Source organism: Panicum virgatum, chromosome 6N (assembly GCF_016808335.1).
Source record: "Panicum virgatum strain AP13 chromosome 6N, P.virgatum_v5, whole genome shotgun sequence".
NCBI lineage: Eukaryota > Viridiplantae > Streptophyta > Magnoliopsida > Poales > Poaceae > Panicum > Panicum virgatum.
In genome coordinates, this window is record NC_053150.1 from 44156652 (window position 1) to 44172601 (window position 15950).

General features: G+C 44.3%; 3 protein-coding genes across 3 annotated transcripts; 1 reads left to right on the forward strand and 2 right to left on the reverse strand.

Moving 5' to 3' along the window:
• Positions 1–229: 229 nt before the first annotated feature.
• LOC120678448 (probable BRI1 kinase inhibitor 1) lies at positions 230–1463 on the reverse strand. Its single transcript, XM_039959634.1, has one exon. The coding sequence runs from the start codon at positions 1140–1142 to the stop codon at positions 456–458; it is 687 nt and encodes a 228-aa protein (XP_039815568.1). The 5' UTR covers positions 1143–1463; the 3' UTR covers positions 230–455.
• Positions 1464–7280: 5817 nt separating this feature from the next.
• LOC120678446 (protein transport protein SEC23-like) lies at positions 7281–14554 on the forward strand. The gene is made up of 14 exons (XM_039959632.1): positions 7281–7528; positions 8121–8722; positions 8812–9027; positions 9185–9358; positions 10399–10560; positions 11543–11685; positions 11776–11851; positions 11940–12115; positions 12219–12300; positions 12428–12505; positions 12707–12868; positions 12951–13214; positions 13547–13651; positions 14190–14554. The coding sequence occupies exons 2-14, from the start codon at positions 8213–8215 to the stop codon at positions 14331–14333; spliced, it is 2292 nt and encodes a 763-aa protein (XP_039815566.1). The 5' UTR covers positions 7281–7528; positions 8121–8212; the 3' UTR covers positions 14334–14554.
• A 3-nt stretch (positions 14555–14557) lies between these two features.
• Positions 14558–15879, reverse strand: LOC120678447 (probable carboxylesterase 12). Its single transcript, XM_039959633.1, has one exon. It carries the CDS (start codon positions 15824–15826, stop codon positions 14693–14695), a length of 1134 nt encoding a protein of 377 aa, XP_039815567.1. The 5' UTR covers positions 15827–15879; the 3' UTR covers positions 14558–14692.
• Positions 15880–15950: the final 71 nt, after the last annotated feature.

Genomic DNA, 15950 nt, shown 5'->3' on the forward strand with positions numbered 1-15950 from the left:
TTAACCTGCCAACAGTGTGCTTCTGTCTCGTCCAAAAAGGGCTGTTAGCTCGGCCATTCATGTAAACCTCTTTTCACGAGAATCTCATGTCGCGTCAAAATTGATGTGTCTATGTGTACCAAAAAGTTCAGAAACTACTAGTAAAGAATTCAAATCTCAAAGAATCAGTGTGTCACAATTTAGAGAATTTTTGACAATTAGTACTAGTACCAAATCAATTTGACTCTCCTTTTGCATGCATTATTGGTTCCACTCATGCATCCATGCAGTTTGATTTACAGGTCCCTGTAAACACACACCGAAACCATTAAACCTGTCACGGCCGGCCGTGCCCCGGATACCCACTACTGTACATGCCTGCGCGTACGTACATTTGCTCGTGACGTCCCACCGTGAAGTACTGTCACGCACGCAAAGACACCACGGCGCCACCACCGCCGCCGCCGCCGCATCATTTACGCGCGCGGCTGCTGCGGCTCGCCGCCGGCGGAGCTCTTGCAGTGCGCGATGGCGGCCTGGATGGCGCTGTGGAGCTCCTCCATCGTGCTTACCTCCGACGGCGTCGACGCCTTACGAGCCACCGACTCCCCCACGGCGAGGTGCCCGCTGTTGGCGGGCGACCCCCGCAGCGACGCGGGCGCCGACGACTGCCTCCCCTGCTTGTGCCGCCTGCTGGACGACGATGAGGCGCCGCCGCCGCCGCCGCGGGCGTAGGTGAACGTGTGCGGCCTCCGCCGGCGCCGCGCGTCCCGCCCGTCCCCGTCCCGGCGGGCGCTGCTGCCGCGGCTGGAGTAGGACGCGAAGAGCTGCTCCACCATCGACACGTACTTCCGCAGCGCCAGGACTATGTCGAGGCCTCGGCGCCTGGCGCCGGCTCCTCCGCCATTGGCGGTTTGCTGCTGCTTCTTGTTTTTCTCCCTGCTGCTGCTGCAGCCCGTTTCGCTGCTGCTCTCGCTCCTTGTCCAGGCGACAACGCCGGAGAAGAGGAGCGCGAGCCTCTGCCTGGCCCTGCCGGCGTTGCCGCGGTCGTGGTTGTTGCTCGCCGTCGTCGTGCTCTGGTGGTGGAGGCCCTGCTGGCCCGCTGCGCCGCGGGAGTTGCTGTGGCTGAGGTCGCTGACGACGCGGCCGAGGCGGTGGGACATGTCGGCCGGTGCGCTGCCTTCGTCGTCGGTGGCGGGGAGCAGCGGAGGGGAAGGGAGAAGAAGATGGCGAGTGGAAGCGGTGTGGGGGAGAGCGAGGAGGCAGGGAGGTGGTGGTGGGAGAGCGATCGAGGCACGAAGCTGTACGTATAATTATTGGCCAGCAGGATGCCGTCGGCGGTGGTGGCCATGGCTCTGAGATGTAGGGTTCGTGTGACTGCACGTGTGTGCATGCGGGGTGCGCGTGGTCAGCCAGTCGATCGCTTCGCGAGGTAGGGGAATGAAGGACACGAAGGCTAAAGCTTGGCGCTGCAATGGCGTCTTGTTCAGTCGTGATAAACTTTTGTAATCCAACAAGTGATCCGAAGAAGATGATGAGTGTTTTTGTTACCGCCGGCCACTACGTCGTCTCTAGTTTTTTTTTCATGTTCGCCTGAGACAGCAACTGTGGGGGACGATGCTGATGTGTACAGTATAACACGCGTATCGATGGCCAACGACGGCGACGTATATATTGTCCATTTTTTCTCACCATCAGATGCACACGAGCTGCAGAATAACCTAACATGGCGACAACATGCTTCGCGATGCGGGCCCTCCGTGGTTTGTGAGGCGCACGAAAGGCCTCGTTTTCCCATGGCAGCCCAACACGACATATATCCACAACTAAAGGTTGTAGATTGATCAAGTACGTCCTGATGTAATTGTTTTAGAACATGCTAGCTATTTTGCTGTTGCACTTTAGCATTTGTACAATCTAGAAGCTAGCCGAAAGTAGTTGAAACAGATATATTTTTTTTGTCATCCTTACGAAAAGCCAACATTTAAATATTAGCTTTTCGAACACCTTACATATTTGTCAATGGAGAGAGAAGAATTCTTTCAACATGGCAATGTGGATGGGTTAAATAGGGCGTAATTTGTTTTTGGGAAATCAATCTTTGTGTCTTTTGACCAACCCTTAAATCAGAGCAAATACTGATTTTGTGTTGCGAAATAAATCATAGGCGTGCATTCCGCGATTATGTATAAATAAATTCTAAATAGAGTCAATTTAAACTTCCAAGTAAATGTACTTGACATTTAACTATAATGTAATTAGCTTGTAGTAATCATATAAGACTAGAAGGTGTAAACAACATGTAAGATAGCTTGCAAGTATATTATTAGCAAATAATTCCATAGTATCCTACATCTACATGTATAGTTTTGTAAGGTGTGTCCCACAAACAAAATATTCTTAAAAATAAACAACATGTATTATTTTTGAACTCAAGTATGCACATTGATGTTTGAAAATACTTTCAATTGAAGTGGACCGTATATTTGGTAACAATCATAGGTTCAACTACAAGGCATCAACTTTAAGTGAAAATTATTTACAATACTACTAGATTTAAAGTTTTATTTTTTCACATTATGTTCCACTATTTATCAACTAGTAATTAATGCATTTTTGTTATATTGGATATGAAAACAAACACGAGAACCTCACAAATACAAAGGATCAGTATAACTTGATAAAAGTAAAATTAGCAGAGCTCCGTTGGTTAGGTTCTTATAGTGGAACTTGTCCATATGTTTGAGTTCTCAACTTTGGACAGAGATTTGCATTTATATCTATTATTTCTTGGTGATAGATGATGTGCCCGTCGACAGTGCGATGCATGTGTTTACTTAGTCAATCAAGATATACCATCTATATACCATCTAATCTATTAGAGATGCTCATGAATGTAGGGTGTGTGTTTATAGGAGTGATAATTTGTGAATCTTCACATTCGTGTTGTGTTTCAAGAAAAAATTATATGAGCCCTAAACTTATATATAATTAAATTGATCAAAAACTATTCTAAAATTGCATATTACTTGCTAAAAGATCTCAGGTGACTCAAAGACAACAAATTATGTTATAGCTCAAGGTTAGAAAATAATATTAAGCCATAGTGCCATACCACATGCAAAGAGTATATTTTCTTCTATTTTCTGTTGCACTAATATTTAGCTAAGTAGGGGTCAATTTCTTTTTTGTTTACCAATTTTCTCTGATCTCTTTCTTTAAAATTAGCTATTTTCCTCACGCCTCTTTCCTCAATCCTTTGTGAGCTAGTTTCATGTTATTTGCTTTTCAGGAGGTTCATTCATTCCCATATCTTTTTTGTTGACCCAATATTTTTTATTTGATTTGAGGAACCACCTCATTGAGTTCATTCTATATATTTTGGTGGGATGATTCAAATCCTTTTATTTATAATAATTGTTAGCTTGTGACTATGAGGGATGGGATGGTGATGGATCAAAAAAAAAGTGAGAAGATTGTCGTGGGATTTCTAGGGTACCCACAGCCGGGTGGCGGAATGCACCCGCCTATTCCCAGAGAGGGAGTGCTCGGGAAGGTACTAGGCGATTGGGCTGATCTTGCTCTGAGATAGGCACACAAGAACACACGATCTAGAGTGGTTCGGGCCGCCGGAGCGTAATACCCTACATCCACTGGGAGAAGTTTTGATCTCTGTTGTGTATGAATCTATCCTCTGCCGGGCCTTGGCTCTCACCCAGCCTGAGTTTTCCTTCTAGCGGGCGCCCCCTTTTATAGACCAAGGGGCGGATACATTGGATGTTGGGGCCCGACAGGTGGGCCCAACGTGACTGCGCAGCATACTGCGCAGAGTATTTAAATAGCTACAGTGGTTACGAATCTTTCCTCTAATACACTCCCACGCCCTGCTAGCGCTATGACGAAAGGTGGTCTTCTCTTGTCCCGTCAGCAAGGTGTCCGTTGGGGGAGCGTAGCTTGCGGCGTGGCCTGTGGAGGCTATTATGTAGGCGTCATAATGGGTGAAGCCGAGCCATCGTATCCATCTGTTATGGCAGACTGGCAGCAGCGGCGTGGGCGGCGCCAGCAGCTCCACTATCTTGGTAATACGCGATCAATAGTGTCCCCTGGTCAAAGTATCGCATCGGCTTCTGCTACATCAATGCGGACATCCTCCTGTCGTAATGAATGCAGCAGTAGGTGAGCCTTACTAAGGAGACCAAGCGGCCTTATATACGTGTCTGGGCCTGTTGACACGTGGTGGCCCCGGACCACCCCGAGGCGGGGTGACGATTCCTTTCCTTGGAGAGGGGTCCGGTTACTACCCAGGGGGTCCCGGACCCCATGGGGGGTCCCGGACCCCAAGGGAGGTCCGGAGCTTCCGGCCGTTCAGGCTGACCGCCAGCTTTACCCGGGACACGTGGTGCTCCCGGACCTTTCCCAACCAGGGGACGGGTCCGGGACCGCTGTTGGGTGAGCAGGGCTCCGGACCGCAGGGGTCCGGCTGCTGGACGTAGTTAAGGATAACTACAAGGCTCTTGTCTAGACGCAGCAAGAGGGGGTACCCCAGTCCTGGGGTACCGACAAAGATGATGGACGGCCTCATTCCTCAAACTAAGAGGCTGTTCGGCTGACCCAGTGAATAGTGTTCGGCTGGTAGAATGAATAGTATTATGTGAGAGGAGATAAGCCGAGATTGGATCAGCCGAACAACCCCTAAACACCTCTAAATTTGTGGGTTCAACATTTTTGGCTGTGTTTGGTTATCCATCACATCAATTTTTCACAAATAGACGAATGTTCGCATGGAGTACTAAATAAAGTCTATTTACAAAACCTTTTCAGGGATGGGTATAACTTTTCGAGACGAATCTAACGAGCCAAGTTCCACCATGATTGGCTACAGTGATGCTACAGTAACCGCCCCTAATTATCCTCCAATCATGTGGTCAAATACCTTATTAGCTACAGCACATGCTACAGTACCATAATTGTGGAGATTGTTTTGTAATTAGACTTCATTTAATACCACTAATTAGTGGTCAAAGAGGCAAAAAGTTTTTATGAAAACTTTTTCACCCCTAACCAAACATGACCTTTTATAGGAATGTTGGTCACCACTTTTTCATTGACTCAATTTTTTCTTGGTAATAGCAACTCCAAGAGACTCTCTATATTCATCCTAATTTTTAGGAATATAAATTTTAATGGAAAGATACCATCTAAGAGCTTCTATAAGTGGTTATTCAAATATAACTATCATCTATTCCGGATTTCTTGCTAGCTAAAGATAGATAGCGAGAATGAGTCTCTAGAGTGTAAAAAAGATATAGAAAAGCTATTGGAGAGAAAATATATAGAAAGTGATTTTTATATAGATGACTCTCCAAATGATAATTTAAAGAGTGAAATTTAGAAAGACTCTTAGAGATGCTCAGTATATGGAACTATTACACCGGTTCAGGCATGAACTAGGCTGGCCTGTAGTGCTCAAATCGCTCAAATCCACTTTTATACTTGAGATTTTGTTTGGTTCCAAGTGCTAATAGGTAAAAATGCTAAACTTTAGCACTAGCATATCCAAATAGAAATGTAAATAAAATGGATAAAATTTAGCTAAGATTTAAAAACTTTACCAAAAATACAAGTACTCATGGATGCTGATTTAACATTCAACTTTAGGTGTTGCAGCTTTTCAAAAAAAACTTTAGGTGTGATTAGATCCGCAAAAATCTGGTAGAAAAGGTCGCATCGGACACTGTAGCATTCTGTAGCTTCGCCGGCGAAGGCGACTAATCGCCGTCCCTTGCCTTGCCTGCTTCCTGCCGGCCCCTCATCCACGCGAATCCAATTGGGCGCTCGCACGCTGGAGGGCTTCGTGACACTCGATTTGACAGCTGTCTCCTCACCCACCCTCCAACGGCGGACAAACAAACTACCGATGCAGCTGTCTCCCCACCTACCCTCCCACGACTCAAAGTATTCCTTAATTTTCTCTTTTCATTTCAAATTTTCCTATTACATTCCCTAATAGCAGGTGATATCATTTCCTTTTCTTTTCAAATTTTTTCCTTTTACTTTCCATCTATTTGAAGTTCTCTTGGCAACTTTTTTATAAAAATTAAACAAAAAGATATACCAAGGATTGTAGTACCTAGAAGTTATACGATAAACTTATATGATGAACTTGTGGGTTAAAAGATAGTGCAATAAATCTTTCTGATAAAGTTGACACCATAGAAGTTGTGCAAAAAAGTTGTCCTCCACAAGTTATTTGAAAAAACTATGTACCAAAGTTGTATGTATCGTAAAAGTTGTGCTAAAAAGTTATTTTTTGAGAAGTTGAAAAAAAAATTATACGTAAAAGTTATGTGTACTGTAAAAGTTATGATGAGATTTTATGTCTCAGAACATGTGTGTTATAAATTATACACAAAGTTATACTTATATTTACAAGTTATAACTTTCCAAAGAAAAAAATATGGAGCTAAAATCATTTCCAAAAAGGAAATAGAACTGTTTGTCGGAGACCGCTTGCAGGAATTGCTCGGCGGGCGCTGATTAGCATCGGCCCTTGTGGACGGGCCTTGCTAATCAGCGGTCGCTCGCCAGAAGCCATGCGAGCGAGCAATGTCGGACAACAGCAAACTTTCCATTTTGGTAATTTTTTAATTCCCGCAACTTTCCAAATTTAGAATATGATAACTTATATATGTAACTTCGATATATAACTCGTTAGTAATATTTTGTTACAGATTATAATTAGCATAACTTTCAAGATATACACAATTTATATGCATAACTTATGCATTCTAGGCAGCATTTGATTTATATGTATAACTTTTTCCTCCTAACTCGTTATATAATAATTTTGCATAATTTTTATGACGGATATAAATTATACATATAGCTTTTATTATAACTTGAATTAGAATTTTATTGGACAACTTATGTATATCGATTATGCACGTAAAGGCTTCACATGAGTACAAATACTAAATGTTCCTATGCCAAAAGAAAAAACTAACTGAATGGAAAAATGAAAAATGAAAAAAAGTAAAGAAAAAAAATCAAGTACAAACATGTGCTGCTGTGGTGCGCGCGGAGTGGGTGCGATTTGGGGGCACATGGAGCCGTCGTCCGTCGCTCGCTGGGATGGCTCGGGAGGAGCGACCACGAAATTAGATTTGCGCTTGTGGACCGCACACCGCAGAAGCTAGAAGTAGAAAGGGAATATCACGGAATACAAAAAAGGAAACTTTTGGGTATTGTCGGAAATCGATTGTTAACTGGCCTCCTGGCGCTCGCGCGCTAACCAGCAAACCCCCCTCATCCACCCCTCACCTTCTCGTCGGGGGCGGCGTGAGTCCACCGCCAACAGCCGACACCTTCCGTCAATTTCCTCCCCCTGCTTCCGAACCTCACACCGTCGTCGAACCCTCCAGTCCATGTACCGAAGCGAAGCACACCAGCGCTTCGGCGGAATTCTACCTTTTCTAGTCATCCTCTTCGCTCCCGTCCTCCCTCTGGAGTGGAGATCCATCCGACCTTTTACTGATTTCGTCTTCTGCTGGTAAGAAAGCCCTAGCTTGCTTGGGTCAGTTGTTCTGGGAATGGGGTTTTGCTCTGCGGGAAAATTATCTTGAGCAATCAAGCCCAATTACTTGCTGGGTTTGATGCTCCAATGCGTCCAGGCTTTTGCGAATTGCTTTGCTGTGATCTAGTATATACTAATTTCGCAGCTCATGTTTTTTTTAATTTCAAATTTGGGGTTTAACTGAACTCATATGCCTCACGATATCGGCTGGTGGTGATGGCTACCTATGTAGAGATTAGAGACCTCCACTAATCAACCGTGAGCTTGTGAATACTGTTATTAGCAATAAAATTTTAGGGATTTCTCTGAGACTAATACAATTCATTATAGAATCAGTTTGGTCATTAGTCTTAACTTGGCGTGTATGCTTTCCCTCAAAAAAAACTTGGCGTGTATGCTGCAGTGGTTTGAAAATCCAGAAGTTCACAATGACTGATACTGTCTTCATATGTTAGTTATATTTTATTTGCTTATATCAATTGTTGGTTACTGGCTTACTATTTTTTTACTTTTCTCTGCTGGTTTCGGCTTTCATCAATTTAACCCAATGTTGAATTGGCTGTTACAGGCTGGAGAGTTTGCTACTGGCAGAGGCCTGATACTGTTGTGAAACAGAGTTCTGTTGAAGAAACTATCACTATAGCGACTTGATTACAGAAAATGTCTGAGTTTCTGGACCTTGAGGCCCAGGATGGGATAAGAATGACATGGAATGTCATACCAGGCACAAAGCAGGATGCTACTAACTGTGTGGTCCCTGTTTCCGCCATTTTTACTCCTCTAAAGCCAAATCCTGCAATTCCTGTTCTTCCTTATGCCCCCCTCCGTTGCCGCATGTGCCACTCTATCCTCAACTCCTTCTCCATAGTTGACTTTGTTGCAAAGATTTGGGTCTGTCCATTCTGCTTTCAGCGCAACCACTTCCCCCAACATTACTCCTCTATTTCAGAAAACAACCTCCCTGCCGAACTGTTTCCACAGTATACCACCGTTGAGTATGCATCCACTGCTGAAATGGGTCCTGTGGCGCCTCCTGTCTTCCTCTTTGTTGTTGATACATGTATGATTGAGGAGGAGATTGGATATTTGAAGTCTGCTTTAGCACAAGCTATTGAACTATTGCCAGATCAATCCCTTGTTGGATTTATTACTTTTGGGACATATGTGCAGGTTATTATCATCTCTCTCATTGATTCTCCATTGCTGAATGCATGGGTCAGTAACTAAAACAATTACATTTGATCCATAATTCCATATAGGTGCATGAGTTGGGTTTTGGCTTGTTGCCAAAGTCATATGTGTTCAAAGGGACCAAAGAAGTGACAAAGGAGCAAATTCTGGACCAAATGAGCTTCTTTGCCGGGAAAACTAAACCCACAACAGGTGTGATCGCTGGTGCAAGGGACGGCCTTTCAACAGAGAGCATTGCTAGGTTCCTGCTGCCTGCTTCTGAGTGCGAGTTTGTGTTGAATTCAGTTAAGAGCTCTGCTTGATTATGAAACCATTACTTATCAAAGTTCTTTGCCCAATCAAAATGCAGAACACCGTGGGGTTGCCACGACTAAGATCATGAGATATATGGATTTTCTATTCTATCATTATGATATTGACACTGTTTTCCTTTTTCTGTAGGTTATAGAAGAACTGCAAAAGGACCCTTGGCCTGTTCCAGCTGATAAACGTTCATCAAGATGTACTGGAGTTGCATTAAGTGTTGCTGCTAGTCTCTTGGGGGTTTGCGTTCCTGGATCAGGTGCTAGAATTATGGCCTTTGTAGGTGGCCCATCTACGGAGGGACCTGGTTCTGTAAGTCAGAAGTTCTTTTTCTTTAATACCACATTCTTAAGCTTCATTCACATTTCTATTTATAGTTATGCTGTAAACGTTGATGTTAAGATGGCCAGTTTGGCACTCCCGGGGGTAAGGGAGAAAGCTGGACCAGGTTCCTTGTTTCTCTTCTTGCTTAATAACAATTACAACAATAAGTTTCCTTATATTCAGGCTCTCCTAACTGATACAGATAAAATCAATTTATAATAACCATCCTAACCAATAGATAAGATACCAAGCAGTAGATATTGCAGGTAACTAGTAAGCTATTGTGGATGGAAAGCTATAATCTTAACCATGAAAAACATGTCTTCCAGTTCCAAGAGCACACAAGCCTGCTGCTACACTACCTGTAGTACTGTTGCCGCGTTTAAAGTATTTTTCATCTAATGCTCTTTGGAACTACTCGTACACCCTATCCAAATTGGGTCGGCACTGGGACAGATTGTATTTAACTCCATATGACTAGTTTAGTTGTATGAAAACCTCATGGAACCATCCAAATTGACTGGCTGATATGGCTAAGGTTGTTGTAGGCTTGTGTATATTTAGAGTTCACATTGACATGGTGGAAAGTTTGTGGTTTTGCACCTAACTCAATGTTCTGCTGTTCTGGATATAATTTGTGTTTCTTATGATCTTATCTGTAATGAAAGTATATTAAACCTCTCCAGTTTTGTATGTACTATGAAAATAAGATCAACTTGTTTAGGCTATTCTACTTAATCAATATAATATGATTTGTTTCCAGATAAAGTTGAATGCCATTTATATCCTGTCCTTTTCCTCGCTATGGCTCTCTGCTTGTGCATAAGTGATATGCCATCTGGGAAATGTTGGCACAAGTATGTCCATGAACTTAATCATACGTAGGTATTGATTATCACTGAGAGCCTGAGAGTTAGATTGTCTCAAACATCATGTTTTTTTCCTTTAACAATTGGCATTAGCCATTTCTTGATTATGCTTTCTAATGTACTATAAATCTATAATGATATTCTTTTTAAAAATTTCAGATCGTGTCCAAGTCCCTATCGGAACCAATTCGCTCACACAAAGACCTTGATAAAGGTTCAGCTCCACTTTATAACAAAGCTGTTAAGTTCTATGAGGATATCTCTAAGCAGCTTGTGAATCAAGGGCATGTACTTGATTTATTTGCTTGTGCGCTTGACCAGGTTTGTTGCCTTCTCTTTTCCTTTTGAAATCTGGGTTTGGATCAAACTTTAGGATGGTGGATAAGGCCCTTGTTTTGTTCCTTTAAATTTTGGTGAAAAGTTTTGTTTTATTTTCTTGGTTTTGTTTGTTGTTAGCTAGGAATTGAGCAATTGTTGCTGTGTAAGTATTCATGGATTCTACTTGATTTATTTGCTTGTGCGCTTGACCAGGTTTGTTGCCTTCTCTTTTCCTTTTGAAATCTGGGTTTGGATCAAACTTTAGGATGGTGGATAAGGCCCTTGTTTTGTTCCTTTAAATTTTGGTGAAAAGTTTTGTTTTATTTTCTTGGTTTTGTTTGTTGTTAGCTAGGAATTGAGCAATTGTTGCTGTGTAAGTATTCATGGATTCTACTTGATTTATTTGCTTGTGCGCTTGACCAGGTTTGTTGCCTTCTCTTTTCCTTTTGAAATCTGGGTTTGGATCAAACTTTAGGATGGTGGATAAGGCCCTTGTTTTGTTCCTTTAAATTTTGGTGAAAAGTTTTGTTTTATTTTCTTGGTTTTGTTTGTTGTTAGCTAGGAATTGAGCAATTGTTGCTGTGTTATTCATGGATTCATATCACACAACCGTTCGTCACACCAAGGTAATACATGGTATAATGACCATTCAACAGAAACTTAGTAGGCTTGTGCAATGTGCATACTGGCACATGAACTCATTGCTTTGCCCAATTTGGTAAAGTAACTGACATATTTTTTCTGGAGATGTAATTAGTTGAACATTCACCCACCAAGTAATTAGTTGCTAAATTTGGTGATAGTCTTTTTTTATCTTTTGTTAACTCGTCATAGTAGTGTGTGCAGCAAAAATAGTCAAATTAGTGTCGTTTGAAATATAGTGATAAAAAAATTACTTGTAGCTAGAACAACTCAGTACTGTGGTGATTCAATATGCACATGCTGCTTTGTTTAATTAAAAATTCTTGTTTATATTCTTTCTCAGGTAGGTGTTGCTGAGATGAAGGTTGCAGTGGAGAGAACTGGTGGAATAGTTGTGCTTGCAGAAAGTTTTGGTCATTCTGTTTTTAAAGACTCACTTCGACGAATCTTTCAGTCAAGTGACAATGATCTTGATTTATCATTCAAGTAAATATACTCTTCATGGTATTTAACAACATGTCTTAGCATATCAGTTATTCGACTGTTCTGATCTGCATATATCTATTATATTTACAGTGGTATATTTGAGATAAACTGCTCAAAGGATGTCAAAATCCAAGGAATTATTGGACCTTGTACTTCTCTGGAGAAGGTATAGCATGTATTGTTTACATACTATCAATGCTTTTGAATCATGACACTATACATGTGAATATTTTTGCATGCTGTTGTTTGTGCAGAAAAGTCCTCTATCCTCAGATACAGTCATAGGTCAGGGAAACACTAGTGCTTGGAAGATGTGTGGTCTAGACAGGAAAACATCACTGTGTTTAATATTTGATATTGCAAAGAAGGATGGGCCAGAATCGATTGGTCAATTAGCTAGCAATCAGTTCTACTTCCAATTCTTAACCTAGTAAGGAATCTGTGTGGCCTCCTCCATATTCCATAATTTTTAGTTAGAAAGCTATCACTATCGGAAAAATGTTGTGTAACTGACTTGGAGGTGCTCTATGCAGTTACCAGCATCATGAGGGTCAGATGAGATTACGAGCCACTACACTTTCTAGAAAATGGGTTGCTGGTTCTGGTGGTGTGCAGGCAAGTTTTCTTCTAGCTATGATAATTAATCATTTCTGTTTAGTCTGTTGAATGGTTTCACCACTTTTTCCCTCATGTTTCTTTTGGAAACAAATGTTGTATTATACTTGGATTGCATGTGCATCAGGAGCTAATAGCTGGATTTGATCAAGAGGCGGCTGCGGCAGTCATGGCACGCTTGGTCTCATTTAAGATGGAAGCTGAGGTATTTCACAATACTTCTTAAAATATTTTACCATTAGAGTATACATGACATGAAAGATGAATTTAGTCGCTTGAGATAGAGGACGGTACTGCAGAATGATGATTATGTTTCCAGTCATAAAATTTTGCCAGCTTGCGGACCATTTCTGTTTCTGGAACCTTAATGTACACATTTGTATAATCATCTTCGTGTTTCTTTCAGGCTGATTTTGACCCGATAAGATGGCTTGACCGAGCATTAATTAGTTTATGTTCGAAATTTGGAGACTATCACAAAGAAACACCCTCATCTTTCAGTTTATCCCCTCGCCTCTCAATTTTCCCCCAGTTTATTTTCAATTTGAGACGATCTCAGTTTGTTCAGGTAAAGCATTTTCCCTGGTTCATTGGGCAGTTATTTTACTTCTCCGCTCTCTGTGCACTAACTTATTTTTCTTCCCATTCAGGTTTTTAACAATAGTCCGGATGAAACTGCATATTTCACAATGATGCTAAACAGAGAGAATGTAGCGAATGCAGTTGTGATGATCCAGCCATCACTTATATCTTATTCATTCCAATCAGCTCCAGAGCCTGTTCTGTTGGATGTAACTGCAATTGCAGCTGATAGGATCCTTTTGTTGGACTCTTATTTTACTGTTGTCATATTCCATGGAATAACAATTGCACAGTGGCGAAAGGCTGGTTACCAAGATCAAGAAGGCCATGAGGTAATATTTTGTGAACCGAAACCTTGAACGCTAGATTTGGTCTGTTGAGTTCCATGTAGCTTTACTTATATGCATTTATATACTTACGAGCTATGACTACAGATAACCTTTTTCTGGGCTTGGTCTAAACTCTTGAACAGTTTGCCTTTGCATCAAAATGTTTTGAAATTCTTCCAATCTTCTTATGTTAAAATAAATCCAAGCGTAAGATTCTGTGTTTCATAGCCTTACACGAGACTGTAAGGCTGATCTAAGATCTAAGAACAGTGTGCTTCATTATATACAGTAAGTGCTCATTAGCAAACCGACAACTGACCTTCTGCGATGTTTAGGCATTTGCCCAGTTGTTGCAAGCTCCACAAGAGGAAGCTGATGCAATAATCAAGGAACGCTTTCCTGTGCCTCGTTTGGTTGTGTGTGATCAACATGGTTCTCAGGTTATTACTATTTTAAGCTGTTCTTTCTTTTGCGAGTTTTCAACACACTGCATGCCCTAGAAATTTCTCTCTTATCTGTTTATGGAATTGCAAACTTTCATCTCCAATTGGATAAGATTTACTACTTTCAGTTTGGAACTAGTGGTTCAAACGTCTGTTGAAAACTGCAATTTAGTCCCAATAGCCAATCAGCGCATCAGGGATTCAGGGGTTGCTCATGAACTAACTGAAAAAAGATGAATTGTTCCCTTCCCTCTGGTTTCCCCCCTTTGATATCCATGCGGTCAACCTCCATCAAATTTAACCATCAACATGTTAAAACTGATTGGACTGAGGAAAACTATATATCTATATCTGTTGTCAAAGTTACTTATGTAAACTGAGTGTTTTAGTTTCTAATAAGATAAGATAAAGCTACAAGAGGTGATTGCTAAAGTAGCATCCAGGTCTCAGCATCTGTACAAATGCATTACCATCAAGTAAAAGAGAACAGAGGGGATGCCATTTCTGTTGAGTTTACTTTCATCTGAAACTGCAGGCTCGATTCTTACTGGCAAAGCTTAATCCATCTGTCAAGTATAACTCCAACAATCCTCCACCACCGGGAGGGGATGTCATATTCACGGATGACGTGAGCTTCCAGGTCTTCATGGACCATCTCCAACGCTTGGCGGTTCAGTAAATTATGGTGATTTCACAATGCACAGCGATTTTGTAAATTTTGTACAGCGTGGGACTTCTTTTACCGTGTATTAAGCTCTCCTGCTGGTTGCCACATTTTAGCCTTGAGAAGTTGACATGCCGTTGTAGCTCTCCGTACACAGTACATTGTCTTGGTCATAGACAGATTTCTGATTCAAGGGCAACCATTAAATAATCTGAAAATAGGGTATCATCTGTTCATCGTTCTTTAGAAGCTGATTGTGAAAGGCCAGGCCCATCATGGCTTGATGCACCGATGCAACCAAATTTTACAGGATAGCTTAGGAGACATCGTGGACGGCTTGCGTGGTTCTTGGCATCTCCAAACAAGCAGCAGCTTCAGGCATCCGTTCTTAAAGCTGCGGAGCTCCCTTGGCCGCCATTGATGAAGTCCGCCACGACCTCCATCTCCTTGGCTGCCTTCTCGCTGTCGGGCTTGTTGAGGAAGTAGACGTGCTGCTCGCCGGGCGTCTCGTACAGCTCCGCCTCGCCGCGCCACCCGCTCGCCCGGAGCGCGCGGACGTACGCGCGGCCCCTCGCGCTCAGCGTGTCCAGCCCGGCCACGGTGATGAGCACGCGCGCGGAGGCGAGCCGCCGCCACTCCTCCGGCGGCATGGCCACCGGGTTGACCACCGGGTCGTCGATCCCGTATCGCCCCGCGCACACGAAGCTCCACGTCCGCTCGCGCCACCGCCGCATGCCCTCGTCCCTCGTCTCCGACGGCACGGGCCGCCTCCCCCAGAAGTAGGGGTCTAGCAGCGCGAGACCCCGGATGGCGGTGCCGCCGTCCAGGCCCTCCCGCCCCGCGCGCATCGCCATGTTGTGCGCGATGTTGCCGCCGGCGCTGTCGCCGGCCAGGAAGAGCCGCGCCGGGTCCGCGTGCCGCGACAGCCAGGGGTCGGCGCCCGGCCCCGGCGACCGCGCGCTCGCGAGCGCCCACCGGAGCGCCGCCCACGCGTCGTCGTAGGCCGTGGGGAGGCGGCGCTCGGGCGCGAGGTGGTACTCGATGGACACGGCGAGCACCCGGGCCCTGGACGCCAGCGCGTTCAGGTACCGGTGGTACGTCGGCGAGAAGGCCGACTCCGTGACGAACGCGCCGCCGTGGTAGAACACGAGGAGCGGCAGCCTGCCGCCACCGTCCGCCGCCTCCGCCGCCGTGGAGTTGGTGGCGAGGCTCGGCAGGTAGAGGCGCACGGCGAGGCCGGCGGCGGCGTCGACGGCCACGTCCCTGGAGGCGACGCCCGTGGCCGGGTCCGTGGACGCCGGCACGGTGTCCGTGCCCATGAAGCGCTGCACGCGGCCGCTCTTGTAGAGGACCAGGAACGGGAAGAAGAAGAAGTCCACGTCCGCGTCGTCCTCGGCGCCGGCGGCGGGCGGGGCCGGGGAAAGCGCGCCGCGTGGGGCGAGCAGCGCGCCCGCCATGTTGAGCAGGAGCAACACCGCGGACGAGAGGCGGCCCCCCACCGCCGCCATGAGTGAAGCGAGCTTGAGGCCTCTGAGCTTGTCCAGTTGCTGCAGTAGTACTGGTCCTTTCGCTGGTCGAGGCCTATGACTCTATGAGCTAGTACTTGGTAGTAGCTACTTCCAAGAAGTATCC